The 13,536-nt window shown below is 44.7% G+C and overlaps 1 protein-coding gene across 2 annotated transcripts in view; it reads left to right on the top strand.

Moving 5' to 3' along the window:
• Positions 1–13,536, top strand: part of LOC124348852 (Fanconi anemia group J protein homolog) — a 32,143-nt gene that overhangs the window by 15,352 nt on the left and 3,255 nt on the right. For both annotated transcript variants that reach the window (XM_046799194.1, XM_046799193.1), the window contains exons 4-8: positions 3,894–3,977; positions 11,683–11,852; positions 11,941–12,101; positions 12,254–12,343; positions 12,504–12,630. In XM_046799194.1, the coding sequence (XP_046655150.1) occupies positions 3,894–3,977; positions 11,683–11,852; positions 11,941–12,101; positions 12,254–12,343; positions 12,504–12,630 (632 nt within the window). The remainder of the gene's footprint in view (positions 1–3,893; positions 3,978–11,682; positions 11,853–11,940; positions 12,102–12,253; positions 12,344–12,503; positions 12,631–13,536) is intronic.

The raw sequence follows: 13,536 nt of genomic DNA, 5'->3' as shown, positions 1-13,536 counted from the left end.
TCTTTTTTGGGTTTTATTTTCTTTCATGGGAGACGGGCCGAGCTGAGACTCACTTGACACACGCAGAGAGAGAGAGAGCCTCCTGCCCACGTATATTATACATCTATACACATCTGTGTGTAACTGTAATATGAAAGGCTTTTATTTCCTCTACCGTGTGTCTGTTGGTTCGTGTCTGTTCCACGAACGGACGACGGGGCCTCCACTCATCTTCAAGCCGCCGCCGCCGCTGCCGCCGCCGACTAATGAGATCTTTCTTTTGTATCCGTCCATCCGTTCCGTCTGCCTATCCATCCGCCCGCCCGATCGATTGTCATGACCCGTCTACTCTTCTTCCCTCCCCGCCGGATGCCATTTCTATTTGATGACTGCGTGTCTCTTTATTTATTTATCAATTCCAGTCTTTCCCTCGATAGGAAAAAAAATTCTACGAAATTATTATTATTTCTTTTTTCCTAGTTAGTTAGTTGGTAGTTGAATGCGACATCCAGTTGAAATAGAGGACGCCGTTGGGTACATTCGTGTCCGCTCTGATCGTGGCGAATCGATTAAAAATCCGAAACTAGAAGTAAAATACGTGGAAATATCGTTGCGAACGAACGGGGGGTTAGAGAAATAGAGCCTCCTCCTGAATAGATTTGTAGCGTTGATAGGAAACGTTGAAGCCTCTCTCTCTCTCTCTGAACCAACTTGAGAGAAGAAGCGGACAATGATTCAGTGTTTTTCTTTTGAACTCGCCCATCGAGTGAAATCGTGAAAATGCTAAAAGGAAATAGGCAAAATCCTCCTCTTGAAGTAGTTCTCCTGCCCAACCTATATATGCCATGTCATACACATGTGTGTGTGTCTCTCTTTGCTCTCTGAAGATCCTCTCTTGTCGGCTATCTCTTCGTGAAGAGAGATAGGAGGCGGCAACAATGAAGTTGATAGAAGCCGGAGCAGAGAATTGGAGGGATCGGACGGACGCCGATATGTTGTCGTTGTCGATGATGAGAGTTGCAACGTCGACAGCAACAAAACACACGACAACTTCAAGGGGGGAATCAGGAAATGGGAAGAAGAAGGGCCAAGCAAACTGGAGAGAGAGAGAGACAAGACTTTTGAGCTTTTGTTCAATTTGGATAGGGTCAGAGGTTGGTCAATAGCCTCTTCTCTCTTTCATTCTTTCTCCCTTTCTTTTGGCGAGTGAAACTTCAAAAGAAGAGACCAAAAAGAAAGCCTCAGGATCATCCATGATGATGGCCAGCTGGGCCATTTTTTTCCGACGAAACAGACCGATCGATTCCGGCCAACCAAACCAAAAAAAGAAATCAAATAAAACCCCATCGACATTCTTTCTAGTCTGATTTGAAACCTTCTTCCTCCTCTCATATCCACCCTCGATACGAACATTGATTTTAGTTATTCCTTTCTCATACAGCTGGATTTATTTTTTTCTTTTTTTCCCAAACTGGAAAAGATAGTTTGCAGCCGCCAACTGGCGCCAGACTCTTTTTTTCTAATGATCCAATCCTGACCGTGTCCGTGTCAATACTCGGGTCGCACGCAGAAGGGGGTTGTGTTGTTGTAGTTGCTCTTGTTGTGTAGGCCCAAGAACAACATTTCGGGATGTTAAATGTTTTCTTCCCCCTCCCTTTTTTAACTAGTTGGATCCTTCCAAGTCTCCATTGTCGTCTTATTTGTCACGGCTCTCAATCAACCTAGTCTCGCGGTCTGGGTTGATGAAACCCTAGATTTATTCCAATTCCGGATAGAATAGAGAAGTAACAATAATAAACCTCCCCAATAACAAAAAAAAATGTCGTTTTTTTCTTTTTTGTTGTTCAATTCTCTCAAATGGAAAATGTTGTTTTTTTATACGTAATATCCTGTGGGGTTCCTAAATAGGATAAACCCCCTCCTCTTTTTGGATATGATGGCGGAAGGTTATAGCCACTGAGAGCGGTTGGGGTTTGTTATTTTTTTTTTTTTTTTCGGGTGATATTCAATCCGTCTGTATGTGTGTCGGCATCGACCACCGCAACTATAAAGAAGGCGAGTTATAAAATAAAAAAAAGTGGAAAAAAAATCCGTTCGGGAAACGGTCGGGGGGAGAAGAAAAAAAAGACCGCCGCTCTCTATCAAGCGGCTCATTTGAATTTGCGCCGCGACTGCGGTTGTTTTTTTCTTCGATGGGCTTTCCCCTCTTATGATGATGGTAACTTGATGCTGAGCTGCCCTGTAGGTTATTGAGGCATTTTTATTTCAAATACTTTGGGTAATAAATAACGGCCTGTTGCTGTTTGGCTGTAGCGGCGGTGGCGGCGGCTCTCATCGACGCGGCTGCGCCTCCCCCCTTGTGGCTGGCGCTTTGGTCCGGGATTCATTTTATCCGGAAACGACTCAATCATTAACTAAAATATAAATAAATAAAAGGCCCTGGCTATGTACTTGGTGCTCAGCAATTGAAAGAGAATCGAACTGAAACGACGCGGGCATCCATCCGTCTCTGATTTCCCTCTTGTGATTCGCTCCTTGACGGACAGCCCGACATATCAAATGTGTTGGCAGGCCCACACACATCGGGATGTCAGTTTTAGTTCTATATGAAAAACACTAAACAATCCCGCCCCCGGCCCCCCGACCGAATAAAAATCGCCCCCAAAAAGTCGATGAGTAACTGAATCTTGTCTGAAAGGATATGACTCTCAGAGAAGAAGAAGAAGATAAATGTGTAATGCAGCGCAGTATGTATGGGTGGGGTCGGGGCTAGGAGGACCAGGAGTCTCCTCTTTCTCAATATCGGTCAAGTCTCTCTCTCTCTCTCCCCCTATCTCGCAGTTCTTGTCTTTTATGATTTATGACGATTATTAGATATGTAATCATAGACAAGAACACCACCCTCCCGACCCGGGGGCGCGCGCCCTCTCTCTCTCCTCCTGTTGTCTCGTCCGGCACGTGTCACCTTTCTCTCTCGTCTGATTGAATTTCTCTCCGATGTTCCGCTCAGCCAGCCCAAGTACTGTACACACACACACACAACGTACGCACAAGAGATATTAGAAACAACATCACAGGCGTTTGCATAGACACGGCAACCTTTGTGTTTTTACTATACTCCCGAACTACAGTCGTATCTCTCTGATGATGAATTATTGTGCGGAGATGATTCCGTGACACTCATCATCTTTTCTAGCTGCGCATTTCGCGTTTGGGCTTTTTGGGCGCCGCGAATGAGAATTTCCCCTGGCCAATGACGAATGATCGTCGTCGCCAGGCTTCTTCTTCTTTTGTTGGCGTGTATATTTGGAAAGTATGTACGTGGTGGACCCGTGTGTTTATACAGTCGCTTGGCTATCGATCCGACACGATGGTGATGAATGATTGATTGTTGGACGACTCCCTCCGGTGCGAGAGAGAGTGAACTCGCCAGTTACTATCGCTGCCGGTTTATAAATACATATAGACCCAAACGCGAGATGCACTGTGTTGTTTACGACGGGTCAGATTTGTAGGTGGAAGACGATTCAAAATGGCGGATTCATTATGAAGGTGAGGGGGTACTACTGCAAGTTGTGGATGTAAGAAAGTTTATTAACACCCACCTAATCACCTATTGCCGGAACTGTTTCCAAATCCCCTTACAAACTTACTTCCGTTTGTAATTCTGGGCTGAATTTTTGAATTCAATCTCTGCCGTCTGGTGCCACCTTTTAAGCTGGCTTGTTATAATTCACGAGGTTTTCCCATTTCCAGTCCTTCCTGTTCTTCATCTTAAATCATTCTCTACTTACTCGATTGCATTGTATTGATTTATGTGTAGGTTTTGTGCAATTTCTAAAACATGAAATCATTACTCCTATCATTCCTAATTTTGTTTCTTTTTCTTTTTGATTTGTTTATGTCGTCTACAGAAAATGTCAGGAAGTTCAACGAAGCCGTCGAAGCGACAGCGCGGGCCAGCCTCAAAACGCTCAAAACCGAAATTCAATCAACGGGTAAGTCAAATTGAGGCATTTATTCTAAAATAATTAAGACCAGCGGTTAGCCGACAAAAATTTCTTGGACGAAACGGCAGTTTATTGCTCGTTTCTTTTCCGGGCTCTGGAAATTGAAGAAAAATCAACGTTAAATAATGACACTAGGAGCTTGGCATTTGCAACCTACGAGTAGTAGCTTAGCTTGTAAGGCATTCGTGTCTAGTTAATCGAAATTTACAGCAGTAGATCGTGTCTTGTTTGCCGAGCAATTTACGAAATCCGCCCGCGAGACGGTTGCCAGGAATTCCGGCCTCGTGTCTAAACTTGAGAATTGATTGTAATAGCCGTCCTAGTTAATAACTATCGCGCAACCAACCGCTGTGAACGTGATGACGCTCTTCTTTCTTATTTTTTCTCGGTCGGATTGGAAAAGAGAAAAGAGAAAATCATGTGTCTGCTCGATTGTTTCGCCTCTTGTTTCGTCCAATACCCGGCGTGAGAGAGTCCTCGCAAAGGGGTCTGAAAGGGAAGGGAGGGGGGGGGGGGTTGCGCCATATCGAGTGGGTGTATGTGTGTCTATGAGTGAGTGAGGACGGTCCAATTGACAAAGAGGGATTGGCCGATACCGTACATCAAACACGTCCTCGGGTGGAGTTGAAAAAGACGAGAGAGGGGCACGCCGTTGACGCTCTCTCCCGACGTCTCTCTTATTTTGTTTCCCCATTTTCTTTTGTGTATGTCGTCCTCTCCCCCCCATCTCCTCGCGACTCTTTTGTCGAAAAAAGAGGGTGGTGGATGGGTGGGGAGGGGGATGGTGGAGAGAGAAGCGCATTGACGCAAGCAAAACACAGGCGCGCACCATCCGTGTGTTCTGTGTGCTCGTGTGTGCACCTCGTTATAGGCTACGCTGACCAATGGCAGAGCGGCAATGGCGGCGTCCTCTCGTTTCGACGCTTCTCTCATCTCACGCGTCGTCGTCGTCGCCATTCGTTTTTCTTTTTCCTCCTCCTCCTCCTCCTCATTTCCTATGGCTATTTGCTTGGGTTCCCGTGACTGTTGTGTTACTGTCGTTGCACAACAGAGGAGCCTCTTCTTTTTTTATTTTTTCCTTTGACGTCCGCACCCTCCCATTGCGTGTGTGTGTGTGTGTGTGCCGCACGGCGTTTCTTGTTAAGCTGAAGCCGCCGCCGCCGCCGTCGTCGTCGGCACCGTCACATGTAACCGTATATAGCTTCATCATCATCATTTATTCCATATAAAAAGAAGAAGAAGGACAAATAAATAAAATGGGTAGCTCTCTCTCTCTCTTCAAATATTACACCCCCACTACGTTCTCTCTTAAGGGCAAGTTGACGGCTGGCTGCAGGGTTCCGGTAATTCCTCCGTGGAATACAAAAAAGAAAGAAAGGGGTATGGGATGTTGTATTGGTAGCCATCCATCCGACGGAATATTGTAAAAGGGCGCGGCTATTGATTGATTTTTTAATAATGCCCCCAGCTTCAATATAATATGGAGAATCAAGGCATTGAACCCTCCTCCTCCTCTCTTCCGTCCTGTGCCCATGTGGAAAAGAAGAGAGAAAAAAAACCCCGATGGATTTCCACGTCGAGTCTCTCTCTCTCTTGTGTATTATTGCACACCCATCTCGGCAGTTCCCATTCTTTTCTCTCATCATTTTTCGATATCTTTTGTACATGTGGCATTGTGTGTCCATCCACCCGTCCTGCCATCTTTCTATCTAATGTATGAATATCATTCCACGGCCTCTCCGCTCCTCTGCACATCCTTTGGACGTGTGTACTTCCGCTCATTCTCTGGCACAGCACAGCGACTTACCTCCTGAAACTACTACTGTAGTCTACTACCCCCGGTGTAGTAGGACTCTCTACTTTGGAGACATTACAAGTCATCGTTATAATTTCACCGTTGAATAGCCGGTGCCTCATTTCTGTCTTTTCTGTCCTTTTGCTGTCCGTCTCCCCGGCCAGCTGGGATTGTGATCAATCGTCCAACGGACCAACGCACCAAAGGGACCCTGAAATGTCGTCTCTCCTCAATGCGTCTAGTAGTGTTCTTCCGTAATATAATGACGAATATGTCACCGACGTGTCCTCCTACTCTTCCGTCATCGGGGCGCACAAAATCCGTCGGTCCAATCAGCCGGCGATTACAAATGCACAAGACGGACAAGAGAACCCCCCATGTAAAATTGCTCACGCTTTAGACTGATGTTTGTGTCTATGCGAATATTGTACTACGCAGCCAGTAATGATGTCGTCCCACGTACCAGACTCTGAAGCGATCTGAATGATCCGGCTATTCTTTGAATTTGATTGTCATTCGTTTCTGATTTCCCCGTCATGGAATTTTAATTTTAATTTGGAGAGGAGGAGGAGTGGGCCTACAGGTTAAAACCGTTGATGGGGATTGGGGGCAAAGTTTTTGATTAACATGTCAAGTCGTCAGAAATTTATAAGGAAATGATTCCATATTTAATGCCGTTATCTTCGTGTAAATATCGAGCGATTGTCAATTGCTGGAGAGACTGAGACCTGCCGCGGCGCCCGCTGCTGACATTTAACGTTTATCCGCGCTGCAATTGCAACTTGTTTGTCCGGGGCGCTGATCTGTTCACCTCGTGTTATTAACTTAATAATTTAAAAGACTATGTTTGCTGCCCGACGATCGATTCGAGACGTCGGACCGGCCAGACCGGCTAATGGTCGGCTAAGTTGTTCCCTGAAAAAAAAACTCTCCCGGCATCTTTCGTCTAGACGGGATTTCACGATTATTATTACTGCCGAAAAAACGAATAGCGCGCGCCCCCCGTAACAGCTAGACGATGATGATGTACACATGTAAGTAGATATAGTTGGAGGGGGGTATAACATTAGGAAATTTATTTAAAACAAAAAAAAAAGAGTCTGTAAGAGGTGGAATATTATGTTCATCGAATATCCATTGCCGCCTTAATTCGGTTTCGTGGCTGGTTTGAATTTCGGTTGTGGCTGTTCTGGTTTTGGTTGACGAAGGAAAACGGATCTTGGAGGCCACATGTCGCATTGAGTTTCGACGGGCCGAGACGGACTCGTTTTTATTTTTTCCATCCAGGGTTGGCCTATGACTGTGATGAGCGCACGGCAGCATCGCCTTTCGTCGAACAATGCGAGCCCCCGTACTCTAGTTAAGGTATAGATGCTGGGAGGTCTTTGAATAAATCATGAAAGCGATGCGTCGCTTTCCATCTGTCGCCGAGCGCACGATTTTCCCTGCATAATTTCTTAATTTGATTCCCGTTTAATAATATCGGCCGGGGAGAGATGCCGAGCGAGCGAACGAGAGGAGACACGGGGGGAGAGCTGGGAATCTCTCTGAGGAGAAACGGGAGACGCTGACTGTAATCCAAACTCTGGGGCTGAGGTAACTTTCTTGCGGCCGGTTTCGTATGTAAAAAGGGGCCTATGATGTCGTCGGTACATCATGTCGAACAAGAGACGTCAAAGCCGCTCGCCGAGTCATTGATATAGTCAACTATTTAGGCCTAGATATAACATTTCAAGCAACCGCCTAACCTAATACGCGGACTCGCTCTACCGCCGCCACCGTCATCATCATCATCATCAGCAGCTCTGATGTGAACTCAACTAACTAAAGCGGCATTAACGAAGCTACGCAAGGCAAATAGAGTTGATGAAATTTACTTCCCCCCTCCAACCGGCAGGTTTAAAGTCGATTTCTGTTTGAACGTTCCACCCAATCTGCTCTCCCTCAAAGTGGACGCAGAGATGATCGTCGTCACATAACGGCCAAGACGATGTTATTATCGTCCATTTTGGGTTGGACAATTCTAATCGATTTCAAAATCCAGTTTGGAGTTTCCAACAGGATCAAGGATGAGCAGGTTGGACGTCAATAACATGTTTTCGAACCGTAATCAATTTATCCAGGTCAGAACGCAACAAAAAAAATGTGGAGATAAAACGGAGAGCGGGGGGGGAAAATGTACACGTAAGATCTTGAGAAATTATGAAATTCACGATTCCCGAACATTCATCATGTTTGGGATCTTTCTCGGAAATTTGGGACTTTTTTTTTTTTTTTTTTTTTTTTTTTTGTTTCTTCGTTTCTTCCTGTTGTTGGCTGGGCCAGTTACACGAGTTATGACACAAGTTTTTGTTTCACTTTTTCCCATCTCAATTTCATGCGTCCAGGAATCGACAGCTTAATGAGTGGTCATTTATTACTGTCGATAATTATTTCCAATTGTTTCTCTCTCGAAAAAAGTGGTCGATTTTTTTTTTTAATGTGGTAGAAAATGGACCGCCAAAGATATTATTATTATTATTATTATGATGATGATGAGTGTGATAGACAACCGGTCGTTGTATAACATGTAGAGTGGCCTGTGTTTTCTCCGTAGAGCGGCGGCGGCGTTTCTCTTATGTTTTTTTTTTAAATTATTATTATTATTTCTTTCTCTTTTATATGAAAAGAGAATATCATTTGATACGGTTGTCGGCATCTTCAGTCCATGTGGGCCGCTCGTCTCCATTTTTTTCTCTCGGTATTTCGTGGTAGAAAGAAAAAATGTATACACACAGAAAATCCCCCGTTTGCCATTCGAACCCGTAATTTCCGTATTCGCCGTGTTCGTTTCTGTCTTGTGTGTGTGTGTATCGCATTTTTTTTTGTTTCCTCCGCCTCCGTCTCCTCCCATTATGTATACATGGCTGATGATAATGACATATTTATATCAGTGAAGTATAATAGTACGCCGACACAAAGGGGACAATTTTTGAGTTTTTTCCTTATATAATTCTTTATGGGATATTGAGGAGCGCGGGACTCGGCTTTTTATTTTCTTTAAATGGGGCGTTACTCGCTGGGTGTGGTCGTGAGCAAGGAAGAGAGGCTCACTTACACACGTATTTAATCCTTTTTTTTTGTGTCGTCCCTCTTCCCGACATTCTGACAAACAAGATATCAAATGTGTTGCAGTTGGAAATGCAATTTGGAATGGTTTTGAGGGACGTCGTCGTAGGTCTTTGCGGGCCGCACTGTGCAACCCCTGCGTAATGTTTCACAAGCTGCACTAGACTATACATAATATAGGATGGTTTTTTTTTAAATAATAAAAAATGCAGTAATGCCAAAGGTGGAAGCGCTCCAAGATTTTGACAGCCACTTTCTGAGCTGCTGGCGCTTCATTTCCATTCTTGAAATACATGGGGTGCGAATTCCTTTTCTGTTTCAAGGCGAATTCGATGGATGATGTGATGCGCTTGATGGCGGGCGAATTGAATTTGGACTCGATTGAATTTCGTGCATCAGCAGCAGCAGCGTCACAATATCAAAAGGGGGGAGTGGGGGGGGGGGGGAAGGTTGGCTCGGTTGGGTTGTGAAGTGGAATGGAGTGGGTTTGCGCCCTTTTGTGTCGAAGCGGGTGCAATGACATTTGCAGCATCAGCAGTAAGCAGGAGCCGGAGTTACTAAGGATCTAGGAGCTGGCAGCAGCTGTCACCCTCAGAACGCGCGGCAATTGGTCGGGACGACCGGGGGCTTGGGGAAGGGAGGAAGAGAAGGTAGGGGGGGGGGGGAGAGAGAGGAGGAGCGAGTTCCACGCCCCCTTCCCCTCCTCCACTCGCTCCTCTTTGACTGTGTGCCATAGTTCAGAGGAGCGACTCTTCTTTTTTATTCTTTTTCTCTTTTAGATTTTCTATTCTGCCCCTTTTTGCTCCTCTCTCTCTTGTTCGTTATTGTTGTTCCCTTCCTTCCTGTGCGCTGCCCATCCAGCCGACTGGCCAATAGCCGTCCGTCTCACCCAACCCCCCCAAGTACCCCCTCCTCTCTTTTATCTCTTGTTTCTCCTCAATCTATTGATGTCTTTCTCTCTTCTTCTTTTATTTTTATTTTTTCTTATTTTTTTTTTTTCGTTACACGGAACGAACCGGAAAAAGAAAAATTGGGCCCGGAAGGTTGTCGAGTGTAACTCGAATCACTTCTGGGGATCTATTTATACAAGAGCCAGAAAGTAAAGATTCTGATATGTATATGTATTATGTATAGACATAACAAACTTTCTGAATGAAATGTTTTTCATTCACCCATTTTCTGGTATTTTTGCTGCGTAGCTATTCCAATATTTTTCGGATAATGTGAGGTAGGTAGTACGCTACTACTTTACTAAACATATCTCTAACATCTAAAGCAATTGGAGTGTAGTACTTGTGTTTAAGGAGGCTCTGATAGTCAAGGAGGTGCGTGATGTTCCGTCCTTTTCCCCATTTTTTTTTGGTATATATTCTTTCCCCCCATCGTCTGCAGTAGTCACTTTTGTCGGGATAGAAAAGGAATAAAAATCAAATAAAAAAATGGGGAAAAAGATGAGAGGAGACTCGTAGAGCAAGAGAGAGGTTCACTGAGACTCTTGTAAACTGCTGATGCTGCTACTAGTATGATACAAGAAGAAGAGGGAGACTGCGGGTTGACTGCTTTCCAACCTAGCGCATCATCTACCCACTATATAACCCTCCTTTGATCTTCTTCCTGGCTCAATTGGCTTATGAAGAAAAGGAAGACGAAAAGTTTCCATCGGCTGCCAATTAGGAATATAAAAAAAGGAAAAAGAAAAAAAAGAGCCGTCCGTCCGTCCGTCCGTCCGTCGGGTTCGCTGGCACATTGTATCGTATTAGACATGTAAGTCTCCGGAGTGAACAATATATCACGGATGCGGAGGAAAAGGATTCCCGATGATTACGCACCCGCCATGCGAGAGATAGAGAGAGAGAAAAAGGCCGAATCGACGGTGTGTAGGAGTGGTGGCGTCGGGGCGTTTATGATTTCCCGCGGGAGTTTCCTCCTCACCCTTCATCTCGTCACATTTATCGGTCGAGGAAGGCAGACGACTATGGCCTGGATATCAACTATGTGTTAAACTTGATTTTCTGTTTGATTATCTCTCGAGGGCCAGCATGTACAGTCTCTCTATTCCTCGTGGCTTTTTTTTTTTAAAGAAAAAGAGAAAAAATGTCGTCCGACAGAACAAATCTCCATGGTGATCACCCCGGCAACCACTGGGATCGACACAAAAGGGAGAAGAAGAAGAAGCCCTCACGTGTATGTATATATTCGTGCATACACCCTCTCACCGCCCCTTAATCGCGCTGAGCTTGTTACAGATGGACTCTCTCTCTCCATGTCGTTGGTTCTGGCTAGTCTAGCTTCTTTATTTCCTCGAAAATATGTGATACACAATATATATAATAACGAGAGATATACTGTATGGTAGTATTCCGCTATGAGAAATAAGTAGGAAGCAAAGGATCCTCCTACTCCATCCGAAGCAACGGATTTTCCTCCTCTTTTTTCCCCCTCCTCCTCTATTATTCCGGTTTCCCCTCCAGTTGAAATAGGGGTTTGATACTTTGAACGCCATACTGTCCGAAACATGACGTAAATGTCAACCGACTTTGTCCGCCATGCCGTCGTCGAAACTTGAAGAGGAAAATCGAAACTATGCATCTTTCTTGGTCTCATGTGATGTGCATTTTCTACGGCGGCAAGTGTTCGCATTCCCGTCCGCCTCCGTGGAAAAGGCGGAAAGAAAAGAAAAGACGAGAGAAGTCGGTCGCCATCTGGTGCGGTTGGAGCGTTGCCCATGACTAGCGATAACCATATTGATGATGTGATGATTTATTTTGCATTTTCTCATCGATTTCGCAGATGGAGGGCCAGATATGAAAATGGGAAACTGGAACGCGGAGGCCGTCAAAAAAGAACCGACCGCTCCAAAAGTCAAAGTTGAATCCTCGCCGGCCAGTGACATGTCGGCCTATTACTCGGACGACAACAGCGACGACGATTTTAAAATGCCGACCAAGAAAAGAACTAAGGTATTTTTTCCTTCCGTCAAAAATGTGTGTTTTGTTTTTCTATTGTTATTGTGATGACTGTTTGGGTCTATACACCGCATCAAATCAGATTTCGAAATCGCCGCCAGAGAAGCCGTTGGTTGCCATTCGTCCGGCTGGATCGTCGGCTCCAATCAAAATGGAAGACGTGAAGACGGAAAGAGTGATGTTGTCCGGCGATGGAAGCGTCGAGTCACCTGTCGAACAGCCGTTCATTCAACGGAAGCAAAAGTACGTACAGTAGCCCGCTTTGTCAGGGCCGACAAATCGAGATAATCGCATGCGATTGTTTGTTTGTTTGTTTTGTTTTGTTTTTTCTGTGTGTGTGTGTGGAATGGCTCGTTCAACTCAGTAGCTTGTTTACTCTTGCGCATCCATTCCAGGATTCCCAAGATCTTTTTTGGAACGCGGACGCACAAGCAAATCACTCAAGTGGTCAAAGAATTCCGCCGCACCGTCTACTGCAATACTCCGTGAGTCACACACGATGCCCTCGACAGCTATTATTTATTCCCCCCCCCCAGCTTACCTTCATTTGAATTTCCTTCTTAAATCTTAAGACTTGAGATAGATATTTTTCTTCTTCTCTTATCATTCCATTCGACTTTGGCTTTGTCGATCGACATTTTACAGGATGGGCGTACTGGCCAGCAGGGAACACACCTGCATCCATCCAGAAGTGTCGCGTTCCGCCAACAAAAACGAAGGTTGCAAAATACTAAATGACCGACGATTGGCCAAACAGGATCCGCAGCAGAAGGTAAAAGCGCGCAATTAATTTCATCGTCTCTCGTTGCGCGACCTTCTTCCCCCCCACCCCGATTCCAGCGAAAAAGGGAAATCGAACAAGCTACACTGTAAAAGTGTAGTATACCTCTTTTGTATCTACCTAATGATTTCCGCGAATTGATCTCGTCCTCCTCGGTAACAACAGTTCGCCATCGACCTGTTACCTGCCAGCCAAGAGAATCACGCATTCAACTTGTTTTGCCATTTAAAGAACGATCGTGATCGCCCGAGCGTCAAATACGATCAAATGAGATCAAAGAACTTGGGTGGGGGGGATAACAAAAAAAAAAAAAAAAAATGAAAATGACTGGTTTCAAGTTTAATTGCCCGTCATTAGAAGACAGTGAAGAAGGAGGAGCCATGAAACCATCCGGTTATTCAAGACGCCGACGTTGAGACATGATACGCTTTCAAGATCAAATTTTTACTTCCCCCCTTTTTTTATTTTATTTTCATGAAAAAAAATTTCATTTCTAGTATTTCTTCTTTTCATTCATTCAATAAGAAAAAAAGGAGAAGAAAACGAGGGGAATGGTTGGTGGGTTGATTCTTTTGCCTCTTTGAAGGCGGTCTCGTTTTCTCGTAATGAATCCTATCTTTCAATCCATTATCCAACCGTAGTAATCACCGCAAAAGCGGCATTCGTATAACCCCCCTGCAACTTTTTTCTTCGTATTTAGATATTTCTCTCCACCTTCTTTTTCCCCCTATTTTTCGGTTTATTTCATTTTTTTGATTCGTCAGCGCTTTGTAATGTGAGCCAAACATTTTGTCCTGTTTTTTTCATTATGATGACAATTATTCTCCGTATCTTTCGAGACGATCCGCTCATTTCTCCGAAAGGTTTTTTTTTTTCGTCCCTACGACAAAGTGACCA

This window comes from Daphnia pulicaria, chromosome 7, assembly GCF_021234035.1.
Source record: "Daphnia pulicaria isolate SC F1-1A chromosome 7, SC_F0-13Bv2, whole genome shotgun sequence".
In the NCBI taxonomy this organism is placed as follows: Eukaryota; Metazoa; Arthropoda; class Branchiopoda; order Diplostraca; family Daphniidae; genus Daphnia; species Daphnia pulicaria.
The sequence above is the reverse complement of the archived record's forward strand: the minus strand, read 5'-3'. Positions and strand labels throughout refer to the sequence as shown.